The sequence below is a fragment of the Bubalus kerabau genome, chromosome 4 (assembly GCF_029407905.1).
Source record: "Bubalus kerabau isolate K-KA32 ecotype Philippines breed swamp buffalo chromosome 4, PCC_UOA_SB_1v2, whole genome shotgun sequence".
In the NCBI taxonomy this organism is placed as follows: Eukaryota; Metazoa; Chordata; class Mammalia; order Artiodactyla; family Bovidae; genus Bubalus; species Bubalus kerabau.
The window spans coordinates 19,403,712-19,426,405 of NC_073627.1; the positions used below are offsets into that span (position 1 = coordinate 19,403,712).

General features: G+C 56.3%; 1 protein-coding gene across 1 annotated transcript; it reads left to right on the forward strand.

Moving 5' to 3' along the window:
* The first annotated feature begins 44 nt into the window (after positions 1-44).
* On the forward strand, positions 45-22,236 carry PLCD3 (phospholipase C delta 3). The gene is made up of 15 exons (XM_055575653.1): positions 45-346; positions 12,074-12,235; positions 12,333-12,561; positions 12,925-13,054; positions 13,887-14,115; positions 14,590-14,791; positions 14,958-15,102; positions 15,907-16,059; positions 17,316-17,459; positions 17,593-17,743; positions 18,524-18,640; positions 19,492-19,658; positions 19,801-19,936; positions 20,046-20,195; positions 20,392-22,236. Exons 1-15 carry the CDS (start codon positions 196-198, stop codon positions 20,475-20,477), a joined length of 2,352 nt encoding a protein of 783 aa, XP_055431628.1. The 5' UTR covers positions 45-195; the 3' UTR covers positions 20,478-22,236.
* The last annotated feature ends 458 nt before the right edge of the window (positions 22,237-22,694 follow it).

A 22,694-nucleotide genomic window follows, 5' to 3' on the forward strand; every position in this document is an offset into this window, starting at 1 on the left:
CGCCTCGCGCCGCCCCCGCGCCGTCCTCGGCCCCGCCCTCTCGCTCTAGGTCCGTCCTTCCTTGACCCTCGTCCCTCCCTTTCTCCCTCCTCCCGACACCTCCTCCTCCAGACTAGCTCCCGGCGCCGCTAAGTTTCTCCGCTCCGCACCGCGCGCGCTGACCCCGGACCCGGGCCTGGCCCCGGCCACCCGATCATGCTGTGCGGTAGCTGGAGGAGCCGCCGGCGGCAGCCCGAGGAGCCCCTGGTCCCGGCCCAGGTCGCAACGCCCGTAGGGCTCGCTTCCCCGCCCTCATCCCAGGAAGGCAGCATCAAGAGGCCCGGGCTGCGGGCGCTGAAGAAGATGGGTCAGTGAGCGGCCAGGGTGGCTCCGGGTGGGCGCGCGGACGCGCCTCGGGGGCGCATCTTGGGAAGATCGGGGTGTTCCGGCGAGCCCTTCGTGGGTTTCCCAGTAGGGATGTGGGGAGTTTGGCGAGGGATGGAAGGCCAGCGCCGTTCCAGAGTGGGGCGGGGTGGAATGTCACACCTGGGGTCACCCGAGGTCCCGGGTCTGAGCGAGGCTTCCAGGACGACTTCTGGGAGTATGGCGTGGGAGTTTGGACGAGGGCTGCGGACTGGAGTCCGAGAAGGTTGGAAGAGTAGAAAGGGAGAGACAGGCTTAGGATGCCCGTCACCCCCTCCCGGACACCCCGTGCCTTCTAGGGTCTTCCAGCGCTCGGGGCATCCTAGATTCTTGGGCCCCTTAGGGCATGAGAGTTGTAGAAGAGGCTGGCATCTTGTGCCGACCTTCCAACCTTACAGTCCCCACTGGGATTAGAGCAGCCGCACAGCACTGGAAGGACTGGTCTAACTGGTGAGAACACTGACCTTTGGGTCAGAAAGCCAAAGTTGCCTTCTTAGATTTGAGGGAAGTCATGGGGGAACGGAATGCAATTGTGGTTTATCAAGCATCTCCTGGATGCAGGCCAGCACTGGGTGGTTAGGGATGTGGTGCCCATCAATCTTCTTCACCTTCCTGAGAGGTAGGTGGTATAATCCCCATTTCACAGATGAGGAAGAGAAAGTAAGGAATTTGCCCATGACCATAGAGCTAGTAGAGGGCAAAGGTTGGCATATACCCCCACACTGCCCCTGGCAGCCTCTCAGAATCTGGGCAAAGTGGGACTGAGTGGGGGTTGAGGGCTTGAAGGAGGGGGCGTGTGTGTGAAAGTAATGTTTTAGTATTTATTTTTATTTATTATTTATTTGGCAGCACCAAGTCTTAATTTGTGGCACGCATGTGAAATCTTTAGTTGTGACACGTGGGATCTAGTTCTCTGACCAGAGATCAAACCCTGGCCCCTGCGTTGAGGCCAGAGTCTTAACAGAGTCTTACCACTGGACCACCACGGACGTCCCTGTGAGAGTATTTTATACACTGTAAAGTACTGTAAAACTGAAGTGGTGCTGGAGAACTGTGGTCAGTAGAATAGTTAATGATGGAGAGGCTAGAGGTGGGACTGGGATTAGAAGAACAGGGTTGCCTGAAGACCTGTGTGAATCTTGGGATATAATGCAGAGGTCTCTCTTGCCAGTCTTACCTTCTCTTATAGCCACAGGGCATGTAAGATCTAGTTCCCAGACCAGGAGTTGAACCCATGCCCCCGGCATTGGAAGTGTGGAGTCTTAACCACTGGACCACCAGGGCAGTCCTCCTGGTCTTACTTTCTCTGTCCTCCATTGTTTTTGTTCTTATTTCTGCCTCCTTTCATTTGACCTGAATTTGTTGAGCGCTGTGTTCTGTCACTGTGACTGGCACTCTCCTTATAAACACAGAAGACATGCTCTCTGCCCTATGCTTCATCAATCACACATGCGTTCAACCAACATTTATTGAGAGCCTATAGTATGCTCTCGGAGAAGGCGATAGCACCCCACTCCAGTACTCTTGCCTGGAAAATCCCATGGACGGAGGAGCCTGGTAGGCTGCAGTCCGTGGGGTCACGAAGAGTCAGACATGACTGAGCGACTTCACTTTCACTTTTCACTTTCACGCATTGGAGAAGGAAATGGCAACCCACTCCAGTGTCCTTGCCTGGAGAATCCCAGGGACGGGGGAGCCTGGTGGGCTGCCGTCTATGGGGTCGCACAGAGTCGGACATGACTGAAGCAGCTTAGCAGCAGCAGCAGCATAGTATGCTCTTTCCTAGGGGTTCAGCAACAAACAAGACAGATACAGCCCTGGCCCTTAGAGAGCTGAAGCGCCAGCAAGGGTGTCAGACAATGAAACCAAGAAACAAGGCTTTGAAGGATAGAGCAAGAGGCTGGGGAGCCCTGACTGCACCCCGGAACTGGAGGGAGACTGGAGTGAGGCCAAAGGGGAGACGCAGGAAGAGGCTGGATCCTCGAGGCCCTGGAGGGTGTCAGGAGCTCAGGAAAGGTCTTAGACAAGAGGAGAGCAGGAACTGTGTAGGGTAAGGGTGGGTTGGATGAACACAGGGGTAAAACAGGGAGCCCTACTGGAGGGAGGCTGTGGGGTCAGTTGGGCAAAGTTGTGGGGGGGAGGCTCAAATGTGAGCTGTGGAACCAGAACGGATTCCAGGACTACAGGCAGGTGGACTGAGCTGGACTCCGCTGTCGGCGGGATCTGGGAGATGTCTCTCATGGGTGGCGGTATCATCCTCTGGTTTACAGGGCAGTGGTGGAGAGAACGATGCCTGTGGGGAGCTGAGGTGCTGCGGAGACAGCAAAGGGCTGGTGTTAGGCCAGAGAAGCAGCCCTGGGAGTCAGCCACCCTCGAGGGTTACGTTTGCCATGGGAGGGTTGAGGTGACAATCCTGCCCACCTGCCTGTCTCCTCATTCCGCACACATTTGCCAAGCCCCATGGCTCAGATCATAAGGAGTCTGCTTACAATGCGGGAGACCCAGGTTCAATCTCTGGGTTGGGAAGATCCCCTGGAGAAGGAAATGGCAACCCACTCCAGTATTCTGACCTGGTAAATCCCATGGATGGAGGAGCCTGGCAGGCTACAGACCATGAGGTCGCAAAGAGTTGGACATGACTGAGTGACTTCACATCTGGGTGCCAGGGTGTTGTGCCAGAGCTGGGGCTTCAGAGATGGAGAATACCTAGCCCTGGGGGAGAGGACAGTCTAGGAAACACTTATAGACAAGTAATTGGTGCTAAGCCCAAGACTCAGTGCCCTGTGGCTGAGTAAGGCTGCACGGGAGTTCTGGGCACCCTGTGACAGTGACACTGTTGGGAACTATGCGGGTGTCAGGATGTCCCCTGGGCACCCTCCCTCCCCTTGGCTGCTGCACCGTCCTGTTGAGTGACTGCCTTCTGCGAGGAATGTCAACTCCATGGGGAATGCCCCTTCCCCAGGCCTCGCTGAGTCCAGGAACAGGGTGGAGGCGAAACCCAGGTGTCCTGGGGCCCAGCTGCTCAGGCCCACAAGGCCAAGGCCTATGTCTACCACCCACGTAGCTTTCGATGCGACCCTGTGGCTGCTGCCTCTCCCAGAATGATCCTCAGGGTCACGCCTGGTCACTGCCTTTGCCACATCCCTTGGTGGTGGTTGAGTCGCTCAGTTGTGTCCGACTCTTGTGACACCATGGACTGTAGCCTATCAGGAGCCTCTGCCCATGGAATTTCCAAGGGCAGGAATATTGGAATGGTTTCCCATTTTCTTCTCCAGGGGATCTTCATGACCCAGGGATAAAACCTGGGTCTCCTGCATCGTACGTAGGCGGTCTCTTGACTGCTGTAGATTCTGTATCAACTGACCACCAGGGAAGCCCCACCCGTTAGTCCAACAGAACAGATTTTCTTTCAAATCAGGTCACAAGGCCAGGGCAGGGAGTGGCTCAGAGTCAAAGGCTCAGAGGGGCTCAAGGAAAAGAAAGGGCTTGGAGGGCCATACTGGGAGAAACTAAGATGAAGGGGGAGGGAGGCAGCCCCCATATTGAGTGGGAGTCATTTGTGGAGCACAGGGTCCAGCCTGCTCCAGCCCCCTGCCCCTGGGCTGGGCTGCTGGCCTAACCTGTTCCTAGGAAGCCAGGGAAGAGTTGAGCCAAAGAGGAGCCGGGAACACAGCGCAGTGCTGAGCACACAGCAGCCCCGATCCTGTTTAATCCTCTCCATCCCCGGGGAAGGTGCTGAGCTGTCCCCATGTGACAGATGAGAGGCTCAAGATGGAGGGGAAGAAGTCACCTGCCCAAGGCCATACGGCTAAGAGGCAGCAGTGCCTGTCTGCTGCCAAAGCCATCATTGAATGATGGCTCTTTATTGCCTGGGTTCCTCTGGTGGCTCAGATGATAAAGAATCTACTTGCAATACAGGAGACCCAGGTTTGATCCCTGGGTTGGGAAGATCCCCTGGAGAAGGAATTCAGGGAATTCTTGCCTGGAGAATTCCATGGACAGAGGAGCCTGGTGGGCTACAGTCCATGGGGTCACAAAGAGTCAGACACAACTGAGCGACTAACACATAGATAGACATACAATTAACACCTTTGTCAATTAACACCTTTGTAACACTGTGCTAGTGCTTTTCACATACTAGCTCATTTAATGTCAGAACCGTATGAAGTAGGCGGAACCATTAGCTTCATCTTATTTTAAAATGTTCATTTATTTGCACCAGGTCTCAGGTGCGGACGCAGGATCTTTAGTTGTGCCATGAGATCTCTTAGTTTTGCCATGTGGGGTCTAGTTCCCTGACCAGGGATTGAACCTGCACCCCCTGCATTGGAAGCACAAAGTCTTAGCCACTGGACCACTGGGGAAATCCCTAACCTCATTTTTCAAGTGAGGAATCTGAGATTTAGAGAGGTTCAGTAACTTGGCCCAGGATTCAAAGCTCAGAAGTGTTTATAGCTAAGAGAGGATTTGAGGATTTGAACCCAGGAAGTCGGCCCAGAGTTCAAGCTCTTAACACAATGAATGGATGAGTGACTAAAGCCTGGTAGAGAGGGACCTGCTACACCCCTCCCCCATATTGGCTCTGCCAACCTCCAGGGGGTGTCCTCATAGGGCTGCCCCCCAAAATACAGGATGCCCAGTTAAATACACTTTTCAGATAAACCACACATAATTTGGGACATACTGATACTAAATTATTATTTGTTGTTATCTGAAACCCCCATTTAACTGGGCATACCGAGTTTTGCCTGGCAGCCCTACCACCCCAGAGCCCCAGTCGCTCCACCCCCATGCCTAATCCCCCAGAGCAGAGCACTGAGTGGGCAGAAGCTGCTCGCTTCCCTCTCCAGTCTGCACACACCACCAAATGCCACAGGGCAAGCGTGCTCTCCCCCCGGTCTGCCCAGAACAGGTCCTGCAGGGTGAGTGGGGCTCCCAGGGGGAGGTTGGCAGCTGGTGGGGGGTCTTCCGAGAAGCCCCTGGTCCAGGCAGATGCCTGGCCTGGGTGGTGGGAAGGGCTGGGGTGTGCCAGGCAGGGCCGAGGGCTGGCTCTTTCCTGCATTGTGACCCCCTCACTTCTTCTCCTTGTTCAGCTCTGGGGAGCCCCTCTCTACCATCTCAGCCCCCAAACAGCCCTCACCCCTGGTCTGGCCCTGCCGAGAAAGGTGATGCCACCTTCATGGCGCTGTGTCTGCCTGGAGCAGGGGAGTGCTGCCACCCTTCCCTGACTTTGTTGACGTTTCAGAGAACATTATGGATTCTGGTGCTGAGCCCCACTGAGTTCTAGCCTTGGGTGTGGCAACCAGCCTGGGTGAGGGGGACTCGCTTGGTACCCAAGGTGTGGGGCTGCCTGCTGGCTAGGGGATTTGGGTGGGAAGGTGTTTGAGACCCCTCACCGTTGCCTGTCTCCTCCCAGAGCCTCATGGCCTCAGTACCAGGAAAAGCTGCTCTCCTCCCTGCCCCTGTTGGCATGAAGCTGACGCTATCTGTCGCTCTTGCCTGCATGTCTCACATTCCTGCTGGAGTCCCGTGTTCCCTTCCTGAGTGTGTACTGGTATGCGCGCGCATGCGCACACACGCACACCAAACGACTCACCTTCCTCCCACCCACCGACCGCCCCTCCACAGACACACGGGTGCACACACCATATATGCATACACCACCCTACACACACCTTCAGTCCTTACACACCCTGGCCTCTGCATATACACCCCGTGACCACACAGCACCTCCCACCCCTGCCCCCTACACAGTACTTACATCCGCCCTTACCTTGGGCCACCCACACTGTTCTGCATACATGGCTTGTCCTCTCTGACCATCAGTGGCCCATCTATGAGAAGGATGGAATTTTTTTTTTTAACATTAAACAAAATGTATTTGGGTTTTTGTTTTTCTTTTTTAAAGTATTTGTTTTTGGCTGCGCTGGGTCTTCGTTGCTGTGCGAGGGCTTTCTCTAGATGCGACAAGAAGGGGCTACTCTCTAGTTGTGGTGCGCTGGCTTCTCATTGCGGTGTTGTCTCTTGTTTCAGAGCACGGGTTCTAGCGTGTGGGCTCAGTAGTCACAGCTCCTAGGCTCCAGACCACAGGCTCAGTAGTTTCGTGGCACAGGGGCTTGGTTGCTCCGCTGCGTGTGGGATCTTACCAGATCAGGGATTGAACTTGTGTCCCCTGCATTGGCAGGCGGATTCTTTTCCACTGAGCCACCAGGGAAGTCCAGAAAGGTGGGATTTAAGGGCCAGAGATGAACTTGGCCTCCCACAGCCTCTTCCAACTCTGTTGCCGAGGCAGATTCCTGCCCCACCCCCAGCCTTGGCCACAGAACCCCTCTGGCCCCCCGACCATACACAGCCTGAACTGCCCAGGCTGAAGGTGGTCGCTGGGAAACTGTGGGGCTGCCCGTTTCCCACCACCTTCTGGTCCCTCTCTGGGGGCAGAGGTGAGCCTTCAGCTCAGGGAAGGTGTCTGGGCCCGAGCCAATGACAGTGGGCCGAGCCGGAGACAGAACCAGCTGGAGGCCGTGAGACTCAGGAGCAGAGATGGAGCAAACTACCCATCTTCCTTCCCAGGTGCTGCCTCAGTTTCCTTCTTCTTTATCATTTATTTCAAGCTCCCTGTGGACGGGCCCCAGGTGGATTAGGGTTCAGCCCCGTAGAGCCCTTTGGGTGAACTTCCTCCCCAGTTCTCAACACACTCCAGCTTCACCACTTATCGACCCTGCAACCCTGAACAAATTCATTAGCTGCCTCTTTAACAGCTTTATTGAGAATTAATTCACCCATTTAAAGTATATGGTGGTTTCTGGCATGCATGCTCAGTCGCTTCAGTCGTGTCTGACTCTTTGTGATCCCATGGACTATTGCCCGCCAGGCTCCTCTGTCCATGGGGTTCTCCAGACAAGAAAATTTGAGTGGGTTTCCATGCCCTCCTCCAGGGGATCTTCTCTACCCAGGGACTAAACCTGCATCTCCTGCATTGCAGGTGGATTCTTTACGCACTGAGCCACCTGGGAAGCCCCTCCTGGCATATTACATTATTATTATCATTATTTTTGGCTGTGCCATGATGGCATGTGAGATCTTAGTTTCCCCACTAGGTATCGAACTTGTGCCCCCTGCTTTGGGAGCACGGAATTCTAACCACTGGACCACCAGGGAAGTCCCTTTATTTCTAAAAATCATTCTAAAATATATATAACATAAAATTGGCCATGTAAACCATTTTGAAGCAGATAATTGAGTGGCATTAATTACATTGACAATGTTGTGCTATTTCCAAAACTTTCCCATCACCCTAAATAGAAGCTCTGTAACCATTGGGCCATAATTCCCTGTTTGTCCCTTTCCAAAATCCCTGGTAACCTCTAATTTACTTTCTGTCTCTGAATTTTTTAAATTGAGGAATAATGATATAAAATGTTTCTATGGATTTGACTGTTCTAGGTACTTCATATAAATGGAATCAGATGTTTGTCCTTCTGGGTCTGGCTTATTTCACTTAGCATAACGTTGTCAAAGTTCATCCATGTCGTACTTTGCAGAGATCAGACGTTACTCTTTATATGGCTGAATAGTATCCCACCTAATGGATAGACCGCATTTCCCTTATCTGTTTATCTGCTGATAGACGCTTGGGTTGTTTCCACCTTTTGGCTACTGATTGTCCTCATTTTTACTACTATTATTTCATAATTGTTTCCCAACCTGCTCAGTCGAAGTGGCCATGGTGCTGGCCCAGCCCCACTCCAGAAATGGATAGATAGGCAGAAATGGATAGATAAAGAACCCACAGAAACCGCAGGAGGTAGGCTCTTAGTGAACCTGCTCCAAGTGAGTAGGAATGAGGTCCAGGAAACATCTGTAGGTTTGGATCTGGCAGGACTGAAAAGATGTTTACTGGGCAGCTAGGCAGAGGGCCAGGCCCCTCACAGCATCACTGCCCAGAGCTTGGACCCTCCTCCTGACCTCACCCCCTTACCTCTGCCCCCCTTGTCTGACACCCCATACCTCTCACTATCCCAGGGTTCAGAAGCTCAAGCAATGGAGAAATAGAGACAGCCATCCAGGTGCTCAGCACCTGGCCCAGCCTGGCACTTCACCCTCATTCTGTGAAGCCTTTCCACTGGCAGTGTGGGCGGAGGACAGTGTGGTTCAAGGGGCAGTGTGATCTGGGGGCCCTTGCTGGTAGGGCGGGCAGAATGGAATGTCACCCCTTCCCAAAACAGGCTCTTGGGGAGCTGGGGTGAGAGCCAGGAGCAGGGCCCCCGTCAGCGTGGGAATCTGTCCCCCTGGGGGGCCGGTCAGGAGCTCAGGCTGCCTTTCTCCATGTCCTGTTTGCAGAAAACTGGACAAAACAGGCCCTCGGTGATGGTGACTCACCTCCATTTCCGGCCTTAGTCATTCACCAGCTCCCCTCCTCCCCGCCCCCCAACTCTGGGCTTGGCATCACAGGGCTGGCTGGGTCAGAGGAGGTGGCTCCAGCTACAGAGCTTAGTTGTCATGGAAATGAGAAGTCCCCTTTCCCACAGCTGAGAAGGTCGAGAAGGGGTGGCCTCAGCCCCGGTGGCACTGCAGGGCTCCCTGACTTCCCTGCCCCCCACCCTCAGGAAGAGAGCATGCAGAGGTTGCCCAGATATGAGGATAGGGGGCTGAGGGTCTGGTGAGTCTCTTGGCCTGGCACATGCCATGTTCTAGCTCTTTGCGTGGAAACAGGAGGGTTCCACCTCCCCTTCCTGGCTAGGTGGCACTGAGTGGCCATTGACCCTTCCAGAAGGCCACAGTCCTGAGGACAATGGGCCTCTCTTCCGTCCTTTATTTTAAAGGGAGACCCCTTGGAGCCATTAGGGTCACAGATTGGCCCCAAGGGGGACCATAGCCTATTTTATTTATTTATTTTTTATATATTTATTCAGCTGCATGAGGTCTTAGTGATGGCATGGGGGAATATTGTTGCATCATGCTGATCTCTCCTGGCCACACACAGACTCTCTAGTTGCAGCACAAGGGCTTCAAAGTTGCACTTAGCTGTTCCGGAGTGCACAGGCTCCACAGCATGTGGGATCTTAGTTCCCCCACCAGGGATTGAACCTGAGCCCCCTGCATTGCAAGGCAGATTCTTAGCCACTGGACCACCAGGGAAGTCCCCATAACCTCTCAAGGATGGCAGGTTTCTCCTCCTGCCTCTGAGTCCATGATTCTCGATCACAGTCTCTCTCAAAGTCACAAGGTAGATTCTTTTTTTCCCCCGGCTGCCTTGGGTCTTTGTTGCTGTGTATGGACTGTCTCTAGTTGCTGCAAGTAAGGGCTACTCTTCATTGCGGTTAGTGGGCTTCACGTTGCGGTGGCTTCTCTTGTTGTAGAGCAGGGGCTCTAGGGTGCAGGGGCTTCAGTGGTTGTAGCACCTGGGCTCAGTAGTTGAGCGTGCGGACTTAGTTGCCCCGCAGCATGTGGAGTCTTCCCAGACCAGGGCTCGAACTTGTGTCCCCTGCATTGGCAATAGATTCTTAACCACTGGACCATGAGGAAAGTCCCACAAGGTAGGACAGATACGCAATATACGGATATCCAATCCCCAACCTGCACCTGTTGAACGAGAATCTCTGGGTCATGGGTTTCGCAACCTCTCCAGGTGATTCTGACGCACAGCCAGGGTTGAGAAACCCTGATCCACAAGGCTGCTGCTCGGAAGTCGGGGCAGATGGCTCAGGGCTGGGACTAGAATGCACTTAGTCCCCCAGCTGTCTCTCCATCTGCCTTACCTTTCAGAAAACACTGACTGCAAGCCTGGCTCTGGGACAAGCCCTGGGGTGAGGACATCCCAGTGCTTCAGTTTATTAAAAATCCACTGAAATTACAATTTAGGTGGGGTGATTTAATTAAAGTAAAAAATGTCATTGGTAGTCAGGGAAGGGGAACTCCCATTTGAGGATAGATCAAGGAAAGCTTCCTAGAGGAGTGGTATCTGAGCTGGTCCTTGAAGGACTCTGATATGAAGAAAAGATGGAGAAGGATCCTACAAAGGCTCCCAGAGTCAGGGAGAGGCAGTCACAGGGATTTAGACTTGATTCCTCAGGTCGGAGTTTACATCAGACAAGCAGGGTCCTTGAGGGATGGGGCACAAAGCTTAAAGCCAAGCCCAGTGCTGGGAGCTTGTTAAAATAAAAGGAGGAAGAGAAGCCCACTGTCCTGTTTCCTTTGGCACACACAGTGGTGTTTGGGGATTTTTATTTCAATTTGATTTAATTGCCAACACGGAAAACTTTGGAGGCATCACATACAAATTCAGATTCCAGTTCTCTGGAATCTCTGGGCCCACATCCACCCCTGGCTGGCCCCGTCCTTTCCAAAGGGCGTGGACCCTACAGTTTGACTGGTTCCCACCCATTCTATAGTCCCCTGGCTCACAAACTTTTATTTTTGACCCCTGCTGAGACACATCCAAGCAAAGGGTGTGGCCCCACGGAGCAGGCAGCAGCTTGACTGAATTTTGGATTTTGCAGCAGCTACTATTGTGGTCGCCACTTGGTGAATGGAGAACTGGAGGCTTAGAGCAGTCACAGGGTAGTGCCACCATGGCCGTGTAAGTGACAGAAGTGACAGAGCTGGGATTTGACCCCCGAATCCCGCTCTGTCCTAGGTCCCCAGGCCCAGGGTGGTTGCAGGGAGGGGTAAAGAGGATAGAAGAAGGAGCAGAGGGGTCAGTGTGCTGGCCAAGGGTGAAGATGCTGGAGCCTGACCTCCAGGGTTTAAAGCCTGTTTCCACCACTCCCCAGCCATGGAATTCTGGCAAGTTCCCGAAGTATCTCTGCACTTGTTTTCCTGTGTGTTAATACATGAGTGGGGTCTGGCATGTAGTAGGTGACTTATAAGCATTTTGTCGTATTAAGGAAGAGGGACGCTGTGACCGGAGAGCACATGGGGTTGTGACAGTGTCTGGACAAGGGGGTACCTAGTGTCACAGGAGATCATGCTTTCTGCGGGCCTCACCAGGGCATCTGGAGGCCAGCCTCAGGCTGGCCAAAGCAGGGCTGGGCCTGGCCTGCTTGATCTGAGATCCTGGAGCCAGAGTGACCTCCTTGTCCTTGAGAAAGCAGAGGTGAAGAGCTTGGGTTGCAATAAGAAAGATTTAGGTTGGATAGTTAGACTACCCTCTTGATGATGGTTGGATGGAATGAGTCTGAGCAAATTCCAGGAGATGGTGAAGGACAGGAAAGCCTGGCATATGCTGCAGTCCATGGGGTCGCAAAGAGTAGGACACGATTGAGCAACTGAACAAAAACAACCCTCTTGATGGTCAGAGTTTTGTCTCAAGGGAAAAGGCTCTTGATGGCAGATTCTAGGCTTGAAGCCTGGAGGGCAGTGACAGAAAAGGTGACCTTTAACAGGCCAGAGCCCCAGGCAGTGTCTTGAGCAATAGCTCTGTTCTGAGGCCTCCAGGGGAGGCTTAGGAGGAGGGCCAGCCTGTTGCTGGCACCCCTTCCGGGGGGCCCTGGGTGGAATACACCGAGCACAGGCCTTGGGGCCAAAAAGCCTAGAGCCAAAGCCGGTTCAGTGACCCGTTACCTGGAGAGGAAGAGCCGCCTGGGGAAGCCCGCCCAGACTTGGGGCCTGCTTCTCCCTGCTGGGGAGCGGGTTAGAATTCCAGGGTGCCCATGGCCTCCCGTCCCCGCAGGCCTGTCGGAGGATGAGGATGTGCGGGCCATGCTGCGGGGCTCCCGCTTCTGCAAGATCCGCTCGCCGACGTGGCAGAAGGAGCGGCTGTACCGGCTGCAGGAGGACGGCCTGAGTGTGTGGTTCCAGCGGCGCATCCCGCGTGCGCCTTCGCAGCACATCTGTGAGCGGGGCCCAGGAGGGCATGGGCGGCCTGGGGAGAGCGGCGGCCTGGCCTCGTCGCCCTGACCTGGCCGCGCGCGGTCCGTTCCTCTCCGCAGTCTTCGTCCAGCACATCGAGGCCATCCGCGAGGGGCACCAGTCCGAGGGCCTGCGGCACTTCGGGGGCGCCTTTGAGCCGGCACGCTGCCTCACCATCGTTTTCAAAGGGCGCCGCAAGAACTTGGACCTGGTGGCGCCCACGGCCGAGGAGGCGCAGCGCTGGGTGCGTGGTCTGGCCAAGCTGCGCGCGCGCCTCGATGCCATGAGCCAACGCGAGCGCCTTGACCAATATCCTCCCGGGGAGTGTGGCAGGCGGGCATGGAGGGGCCAGCCCCATGCCGGGAGGACTCCCAGCCCCAGGAGAGGCGTGGCTCCACTCTTAGGGGCCCTGAGATTTGAGACTGAGCCCTTGTCTTCAGAACTGAGGGTGGCGGCCAGGCATCCCTGGGGAGCCCGGGTCCCACAAAGGATGCGCTCCTACGGAGCTCAGGAAGTTCACAGGCTGAGAGGAACGCACAGTTCCCAAACTGGGAGCCCCCAGGCAGGAGGGGATGAGTGTGTGTGTAGCCGGGGGAGATTGCCTATCTGTCAATTACCTGTCAGCTGGGGGCGGGGCCCAGCCTCTTGCGGGTATTTCCTGAGCACCCACACCTGGATCCACTCCTATCTGCACCGGGCAGACTCCAACCAGGACAGTAAGATGAGCTTCAAGGAAATCAAGAACCTGCTCCGCATGGTCAACGTGGACATGAACGACATGTACGCCTACGGCCTCTTCAAGGTGGGCACCTGCCACCACTCTGACCTCTGCCTCCCCCAGCCATGGGAGTCCTCGGTTCCCTTCCCCCGCCCCAGGCTTTTGTGGAGAGTGGCCTCTTTCTGCAGAAAGGCTGCATCTGGGCCTTACTCTACCCTTTCACCCAGGGAAGCCACGGAGCCAGGTTGGGAGCCTGGGCCCAGAGCTCCTTCCTCACCCTCAGGCAGAGCCCAGGTAGCGAGGACCTCGGGCTCATGGGCACACGCGTGAGCACACCCCCTGCACTGTGGCATCTGGCACCTCCACACGTGACCAAGTACACCCTACGTGTGGGAGGGGCCCTCAGGGGTGGGCTCTGCATCCATGGCCCAGTTGGAGCATGCGGACTGTGTGACCCTGAGGGACAGGAGGGCCATGGAACCTGTACTCCTGGACGGACAGCGCCACGTGGACTGCACCATGTACATTTTCAGCGGTGTGTTGCTCGTTGACCTTGGTGTGAATGTGTGAGAACAGTACCGCATACACACCAGAGCGGGGGTTCCAGCACAGGCCCAGCCCTGCCTGAAGCTCACAGTTTTTTCTCCCCTATCTTGATTCTTGGGGTAGGCAGAGGGATAAGCCCTGAACCCAAGAGACCGTCTTTAGAACCCCAGCCCTGCGATTTAACAGCTGTGTGAGTCTGAGTTGAGACCTGCGGCCTCGCCAGCTCTGTTTTTCCACCTGTGAAATGGGAGACGTCACCTCCTGTCCCAGCTGTGGTGGATGACGGGGGTGTGTACAGAGCATGGGTGTGAGAGCACCCGGCTCACCCAGGGTGTCATCCTCCTCTGAGCCTCTCCCTCCTGCCCTCTAGGAGTGTGACCACTCCAAAAATGAGCGGCTGGAGGGGCCTGAGATCGAGGAATTTCTGCGGCGGCTGCTGAAACGCCCTGAGTTGGAGGAGATCTTCCATCGGTACTCAGGAGAGGACCGCGTGCTGAGCGCCTCTGAGCTGCTGGAATTCCTGGAGGACCAGGGCGAGCACAAGGCCACGCTGGCCCACGCCCAGCAGCTCATCCACACCTATGAGCTCAACGAGACAGGTGAAGAAGGGTCTGACAGATGGGGCTGGGGCCAGCGCAGCCCAGGGCTTGGCGTCTGACAGATCTGGGTGCCCAGCTAAGTGGGCTCTGCTGTTCCTGACTGTGGGCGCCATCTTGGGCAGCTCACCTCACCTCTTTGAGACTCAGCCACCGTCTCTGTAAATTGGCATAGTAATGCATCTTCCTCACAGGGTTGGGTTGAAATTAAATGGCATAACTCGGGAGTCCCCTGGTGGTCTAGTGGTTAAGATTCTGGGGTTTCACTGCTGTGGGACCCGGGTTCAATCCCTGGTCAGGAAACTGAGATCCCAGAAGCTGTGTGGTGTGGCCAAAAAAAAAAAGGCATAGCTTATGTAGAGTCTAGTCAGTAGACAAGTGCTCATTATTACTAAGTTGAGTGAGCTTTGAGATTCTGGGGTCCAGACACAGGAGTCCCTGCGTAGCCTGATGCTCTCTTCTGCCCATTTTCTGCAGCCAAGCAGCATGAGCTGATGACACTGGATGGCTTCATGATGTACCTGTTGTCCCCTGAGGGGGCTGCCCTGGACCTGGCCCACACATGCGTGTTCCAGGACATGGACCAACCCCTCTCCCACTACTTCATCTCCTCCTCACACAACACCTACCTGACTGACTCTCAGATCGGGGGACCCAGCAGTACCGAGGCCTACGTCAGGTACCACAATGCGGGGATGGTGGGGCTGAACAGGTCTGGGAGCCGGTTTGGGGGTGATGAGGGGCTCAACTCCCACCGTGGGCTTCCTGGGGCCAAGGAGGCCTGCCCCTTGCCCTGCTCTGTGCCACCCACAAGATACTTTGTCTGTCCATCCGTCTGTCTGCAGGGCCTTTGCCCAGGGATGCCGCTGTGTGGAGCTGGACTGCTGGGAGGGGCCAGGAGGTGAGCCGGTCATCTATCACGGCCACACCCTCACCTCCAAGATCCTCTTCCGAGACGTGATCCAGGCAGTGCGAGAGCACGCCTTCACGGTGAGCCCCAGGACCTGCACACTCAGCCCCAGAGCCTTGCCGGCAACCCCAGCTGATCTTGGTCCTTCCAAAAGAACCACCTGGGACTTCCCTGGCAGTCTAGTGGTTAGGACTCCACACTTCCACTTCAAGGGGCATGAGTTCAATTCCTGGCCAGGGAACTAAGATCCTGCATGCTGTGCAATGTGGCCAAGACAAAAAACAAAAGAAACCCCTGCCCAGAGATTCACTTTCACCAAGTGCTGCTGGGACAGCTGGCCAGGGGGGTGGAATAAAGCTGGACGAGAGGCTCCCTTCTCCCACCCTTACGTTTAGTAATTGTATGAAAATCATAAAATTTCCAGAAGAAAACCGTGTGGGTAGGGAAGGACATGTTAATCATGACTCACAAAGAGGAAATCATAAAAGAGAAGCTCAACGTTGCACCTGCATAAAATTGCCACATGTGTCAAGGTATAGGAATCTTTCCATCAACAAATAATGGGCTGGGACGAAAAGTGTGTAACCTAAATGGCATGGTCAGTGTCATTAACATAGAGAGCATTTATTAAAAGAAACATTCCTGCAACCCCTCTCAGCTCCCCAGACAACCCACCCCCTTCCCCGGGGCCCCAGATCTGACCTCTGCCCCTCTATGGACACACTGATCCCGGTATGTCCCACATCCACCCTCTCAGTCTCCCCCAGAGTGGGTTTTCCAGACATCTGCCTGCCTATCCTGAAGGGGGTCAGGGGCTGGGTGTAGCAGGGGTCCTGGTGGGGGAGGGGCTAGTGTCTCTGAGCTGCTGCCCCTCCCCCTCACAGGTGTCCCCGTATCCCGTCATCCTATCCCTTGAGAACCACTGCGGGCTGGAACAGCAGGCTGCCATGGCCCGCCACCTGCACACCATCCTGGGGGACATGCTGGTGACACGGACACTGGACTCCCAGAATCCTGAGGAGCTGCCATCCCCAGAGGTGAGGCTCTCAGGCCCCCAGCCTGGGTGGGGGGAGGGTCTGGCTCCAAGGTCGACCATCCACCTTTGTTCAGGACCCCTCTCCTCTGTCTTAACCTTCTGTTGTTGTTGGTTTTTTTTTTTGGCCACCTTTTGTGGCATATGGGTTCTTAGTTCCCAGACCAGGGATTGAACCCATGCCCCCTGCAGTGGAAGTGTGGAGTCTTAACCACTGGACCGCCAGGAAAGTCCTTTCTGCCTTAACCTTCTCCTGTGTCACCATTCATCTGACATCTGCCACCCTGTGGTCTTGTCACTTGTCTACCTTCCATTTTGACTAGACGCCTCCCACCCTTGCTCCTGGCATGCAAGGCCCTCCATGACCTGGCCTGACCTCCCCACCCTGCCTCCTGCCCACAGAGTCCCTGCGGGCTTGGCCGTTCCCTTGTTTGACACTGTCTTCTCCACCTGGAGCTCCCATCCCAGCCACCTGTGCTCGCCAAGCGCCACCTGCTTAGAGTCTAGCTCAGTAAAGGGCCTCTTCCTGTGGCCTTAGCAACTTCCTCAGCGCTCTGGCCAGAAGTGGTCCATCTTCCTCTCTCCCAAACCCCAGAGCATTTTATCTGCCTCTTCAGGACACTTATCCTTTTAGGGTTCTTGGAGAAAACTCTCCTCCTACTCCCAATCCCAAATTACACAGGGAATCTGGGTTCACCTTTGTGTGTGATTTGACTTTTTTTATTAGTATGAATAAAGCATACATATGGTAAAAGAAAAAAGAGAGCATACACAATGAAAAATGGATTTTCCTCCACTCCTGCTCCCCTTGTCCTATTTCTAAAGACATGATCACCTTCAATGGTGTCTTGTATATTCTTCCAGAATTTTCCATGCGTCTATATACCTATATACCTGTGGACAGTGATCTTCTCTTTCAAGTCGTAGACAAAGAAGATCCTGTGAACACATGTTCTACCTGCACTTCTTTCGTGTGAGATCTTTTTTGAAGAGAAAGCCTTCTCTTTCAACCCTGAGCTGCCTCATTCATTTTATTCGCTGGCTTGCAGCACTCTGAGGCTTGGAGGCACCTCATTAGCCAGTTCCCTGTGGATAGTCCCATAGGCTGTTTCCCTCATAGGTTTTTTCCTGTTAGGAACATCACTCATGTGTGTCTCTTTCCCTGCTCACCACCCCAAGCCAGCCCCTCGCACAGTGGTGTCTGAATGATGGACTGACACAGGGGCAGGGGAGCTTCATTCTTCCATGCTGGATCTACAGAGGCTGAAAGGCCGGGTCTTGGTGAAGGGGAAGAAGCTGCCAGACACTCGGAGTGAGAACGGTCACATCCTATCAGAGCGGGAGGAGGAGGACGAAGAGGAAGATGAAGAGGAGGAATTGGGGGCCATAGAGCAGAGGCGGCGGGTGAGTGGGCCAGCCCGGGCTGGGCAGGCACTGTGGAGCTTGGGGACAGGTGGCCGAGAGAAGGGAGGTGGGACGACCAGGGGGCTGGATCCGGTGGGTGGGGGGTAGAGCCCCGCTGAGGCTTGTCTCCCAGGCCAAGCAGATCTCCCCGGAGCTGTCGGCCCTGGTTGTGTACTGCTGCGCCACCCGCCTGCGGACCCTGCGCCCACCCCCGGTCCCGCCCCAGCCCTGCCAGGTCAGCTCCCTCAGCGAGCGCAAGGCCAAGAAGCTCATCCGAGAGGCAGGTGGGAGCCAGCATGTGGGATATCTGAGGCAGGAGGGAGGTGGGGACCGGCAGACCCCGGGTGGGTGGGAGATGCTGACATTGGTCTGGAAAGGAGAGTGAAAGGGCTTTGGGGGCAGTAAAGAGAGGGGCTTAGGGAATGAGTGCCTGGCACCGGGCCAGGTATGCATGCAAGAAGAGGGCACTGGGACGAGGGAGACTGCTGTCTGCCTTCACGGGCTCACAGCCTAATCCGGGGCCAGACACAGACGGATAACTGTGGTGCGGGGGGATCCACTGGGTCTGACAGAGGCTGGGGGAGTCCTGCAGCAGGGGGAGGAAGCAGCCAGATGAAGAGGGGGAGGGGACTTCCAGACTGGAGAAGCAGGTTGTCCCAAGGCCTGGAGGTATGACATACACGGAAGGGTTCCTGGAACCCAAGGCGGGGCTGGAGGAGTGTTTGTGGATTGAGCAACAAAAGATTGCAGCCTGGGGCCAGGGGCTCCACCCACGGAGTCAGGAATGTGGGGACTCCGGGTGGGGGGTGGGATGCAGTGCCAGGCTATGGGAGGGGGTCCCTGTGCCCCTCTGGACTTCAGGAGCCTCCTCATGAGGACCCCCTGCCCCCTCATCAAAGAGAATGAGGAAAGGGGGCAGCGGGAGCTGGTGATGGGAGTTCTGCCTGTTCCCAGCTGGTCTCTGGAGGTGGCGGGGGGCGGGGAAGGTGGCTAACAGGCTCTGGCAGCCAGTGAGCGAGTGATACCCCAGTGGCCACCACAGTCCCACCCCACCCCTCCCCCAGGGAACAGCTTCGTCAGGCACAATGCCCGCCACCTGACCCGCATCTACCCGCTGGGGCTGCGGATGAACTCGGCCAACTACAGCCCCCAGGAGATGTGGAACTCGGGCTGTCAGCTGGGTGAGTGGGGGCAGCAGAAGATGGGGTGGGCAGGGGCCACTTTGTGGGGGTGTGGCTCTGGGAGCCATGGAGGCCCCAGTGGTGATGGGGCAACACAGCTTTCCAGAAGTCAGAAACATGAGTCTCAGTCATAACAATTATTCAAAGACTTGTCAACAGCGTAGGTGGGGAAACACAAATCAGGGTTGTTGGTTCTTGGCAGTGTAAAATCTCAATTTTTTTATGAAGGTAGAAATTAAAAGGGCTTCCCAGGTGGCGTAGTGGTAAAGGAGCCGCCTGCCAATGCAGAGACACAAGAGACCCAGTTTCCATCCCTGGGTTGGGAAGATCCCCCCGGAAAAGGAAATGGCAACCCAGTCCAGTCTTCTTGCCTGGAGAATCCCATGGACAGAGGAACCTGGAAGGCTTCCATCCATAGGGTCGCAAAGAGTTGGACGCAGCTGAGAACAGAAAAAAACTTCCACTCCCTTGTGCCCCTAACATAAACACACACACACACAGAGGCAGTCCCCACTAAGTCCACACTGACAAGAGGGGGCTCTGGAGGACACTGAGCATCGCCAAAGGAGAGGAGTGTGCCCCTTGGGGAAGCTAGGGAAACCTCTCTCTGGCCTTGAGGGATTTCAGCCATGAAGTACAGGTGGTAGTGGGGCTGGGTTCCTCGCTGCCATGATGCCCCCAAGCCATGGTTGGGGTGGGATGGTACTCCCACCCAGGCAGGGGGACCCTCTCCGGAGAGAACCAAGTCCTCTCCATACCAAGTCTATCTGCGGGGAGAGCAGTGTGCCCGAGACTGAGCAGTGAGGAGAGGGCCACTAAGAGGCCCTGCCTTGCCTCTGCTGTGTCCACAGTGGCCCTGAACTTCCAGACACCGGGTTACGAGATGGACCTCAATGCTGGGCGCTTCCTCGTCAATGGGCAGTGTGGCTACATCCTGAAACCCATCCGTCTGCGGTCGCCCAACACAACCTTTGACCCTGAGTGTCCTGGGCCCCCCAGAACGACTCTCACCATCCAGGTCAGAGGCCTGGGCCGTGCCCTGCCTGGGGTCCCCTCTGCGGGGATGGCACCAGCCCGAGGACAACGGAGGCCTGGGGAGGGCCCGGGAGGGTGGTGTGAGCACCTCGGGCCGGCCTGCAGCCCCCCTTCTCCCCGCACAGGTGCTGACAGCGCAGCAGCTGCCCAAGCTGAACGCTGAGAAGCCCAATTCCATTGTGGACCCACTGGTGCGCATTGAGATCCACGGGGTGCCCGCGGACTGTGCTCGCAAGGAGACCAACTATGTGCTCAACAACGGTGCGTGGGGGCCCTGCTGTCGGGGCGGGGTGGGGCGGGGGGGAGTAGAGGGCGGGCCGCAGAGAATGGAGGGAGGTGCTGGCTCTTGACTGCCAGGCCTGCGCCCTAGGCTTCAACCCCCGCTGGGGGCAGACCCTGCAGTTCCAGTTGCGGGTTCCGGAGCTGGCACTGGTCCGGTTCGTGGTAGAGGATTATGACGCCACCTCCCCCAATGACTTCGTGGGCCAGTTCACGCTGCCTCTCAGCAGTCTGAAGCAAGGTTGGTGGGGGTTGGTGGGGTAGAAAGGGATGGGGGGTCCCGGCCTCCAAGACCCTGTTCACTGGGGCCACCCATTTCCTCCGAGAGCCTGCCCTGAGCCAGGCCACCCCGAGAGTGGGATGCGGTCTGTACCCTACATGCCTGGCCATGCGGGGCAGTGGACAGAGAAGCTGACGCAGGGCTACCCTCCCCGCAGGGTACCGCCACATCCACCTGCTTTCCAAGGACGGGGCCTCACTGTCACCGGCCACTCTCTTTGTCCACATCTGCATCCGGGGCTGAGCCACCCTGGGTTCTGCAGGTGCCAGTCTGTGTCCCACGCCCTCCGGAGTGGAGGGGTGATGGAGGACCAGCCCCTCCATCCTCCTGCTGAGCCTGCCAAGCTCTGGTCTCAGCTGGGTGCTGGGGGCTGCCTGCACCCCTCCTGAAGAATGGGAAGTTGCTCCTTGCTCTGGGCTGTGAGATGGCCTCAGCCCACCTGGTCGTCGTGGCTTATGAAGAGCCAGGCCTGGTGCTGCCAGGAGACTTAGGGAGCAGGACTCGTGAGCCCTCGACCACTCTGCTCCCCAGCGGGGCCATCCCAGCCTCCTTCCCATGAGGAATCCAGCCACCGCCCCCTGCTCCCTCCCCCGGCATTAGCCACCCGCTAAGGCCCTCCTTCCCTCTCCAGCTCTTGAACCTGAGCTCCCTTCCCCTGTTAAATCAAGGAGGGAGAGGGAGGCTCAGCTCTGGGGAGACCTGGGAATCAGTTTCTAACTTAGAAGAGCCCTGGAGAGGTCAGTAGAACAAAATAAAGAATCAAGTTTATTTTACCACTGCCACCCGCTAAGTACCGCCGAGGCCACATCCACAGGCCTCGGGGAGGGCCGGGGCAGAGGGAGTGTCCCTTGGGCCTCTTCCCACATCTGGGTCATCTGTGTAAGATGGACCGGGCGCTGGAGGGGCTGCCACAGCTCAAAATAGCCCTGACGTCTCTCGGCTCAGGGCTGCTGCCAGCATCACAAGACAGGACAGCGGTTCACAAGGCCACCCCCAGAAACACACTGGGGATCTGGAATGGCGAGGGGGGCGTCTGCCAGGGTGCAAGTGTTGTGGCTTTAAAGGGGGTGGTGACAGGACTCTGAAGGACTTCAGAAAGAGTCCCCCCTTTCCAGGCTCAGCTGGGTTCGAGGCCCCTGTCGCTTCAGTAGACGAATCCCAGAGACCTGGGACTCTCCTTCCACCAGCCAAGCAGCCTTTTTTGGACAAAGGCCTGGGAAGCAGGGGGCTGCTCAGGTGCCTCTACAGATGCTGGGAGAGCGTGCCCAGACCGCAGATGACAGAATCTGGAGGAAATCCATCAGAGAGTGACTTTCTGGGATTAAGCGTGGAGCCCTGGCATCTGGGGTTCCTTGAAGCAGCAAGACCAACACTGAACAAGCACAGAGCTTGGTGCCCATTTCCTGGAGGGTGGCCTGGGGCTGGGCTGCCACTGGAAGCTGCCCCATAGAACCCAGGGCTGGGCTGTCTCCACCTTCCTGCCATCCCAGGACCTGATGCAGAAAGTGATGGCCTCACCCTGCTCTGTTTACACTGAGGAGGGCATTTGGTTCTGATGAATCTGTGCATCTGAAAGCAGACAACTAGACTCAAGGGGCCCAGATGCCCAGCCCCCATCCAGGAACCATGAAGGAATGGGCCAGGTAGTCTGGATGCACAGTCTCAGGGCTGTCAGAAGAGCCGGGCGGCCACCCTGCAGCCCCACAGAGGGGGCAGGTGAGGCCCCAGGTCCAGCGTGAGGGTATGGAGAGCAACTAAGCATTGTCCTGCCCCCACAGGGCTAGGTCTGGTCGGGGTCTGGGCCGGGGGTCCTGTGTCAGGTGAACCCTGGCCACCAGACTGAGTCCCCAGTCCTGCCTCTCATCTCTGGTTTGATGCAGCAAGAGGGTTTCTGGTTAGAAGAGCCCCAAAGCTGGGAAGAGTCTTTAAGGCAACAAAGTCGACAGGAACTGATTATGGGAGGTGAAGGCAAAGAAGAAACACAGCTGGTAATTCTGAAGACCGCTGGGTGGAGACTACCAGCAGGGCTATGTCTCCACCCCCCTCCCGCCACCGCCCCCCCCCCCCCCCCCCACGCCAGCCTTGAAAGCCTGGAGTGAGCTGCTCCCGGGTGGGGAGAGACCTAAACTAGGTCTGGGAGGGTCAGGGAAAGGCTTCAGGGATGATCCCAGGGGCAGGACCTCTCAGGCTGCTGCTCAGGGCCCAGGTTCCCTGGAAAGGGACTTGGAGGCACCAGCCGTGGCGGGGTACATGGATGAAAAGGTCCACAGGAAGAGAACAGGGGTTGGGGCGGGGAGGAGTTCAGACATGGTTCCTCAAGACCCTTCCTGGGAAATCCTCTGGGTTCAGTGGGACCTGACAGCTTGCAGTGTTAACCACCCCTGGAAGGGACTTCCTTGGCGGTACAGTGGTTAGGACTCTGCGTTTCCAATGCAGGGGGTTTGGGTTCGATCCCTAGTC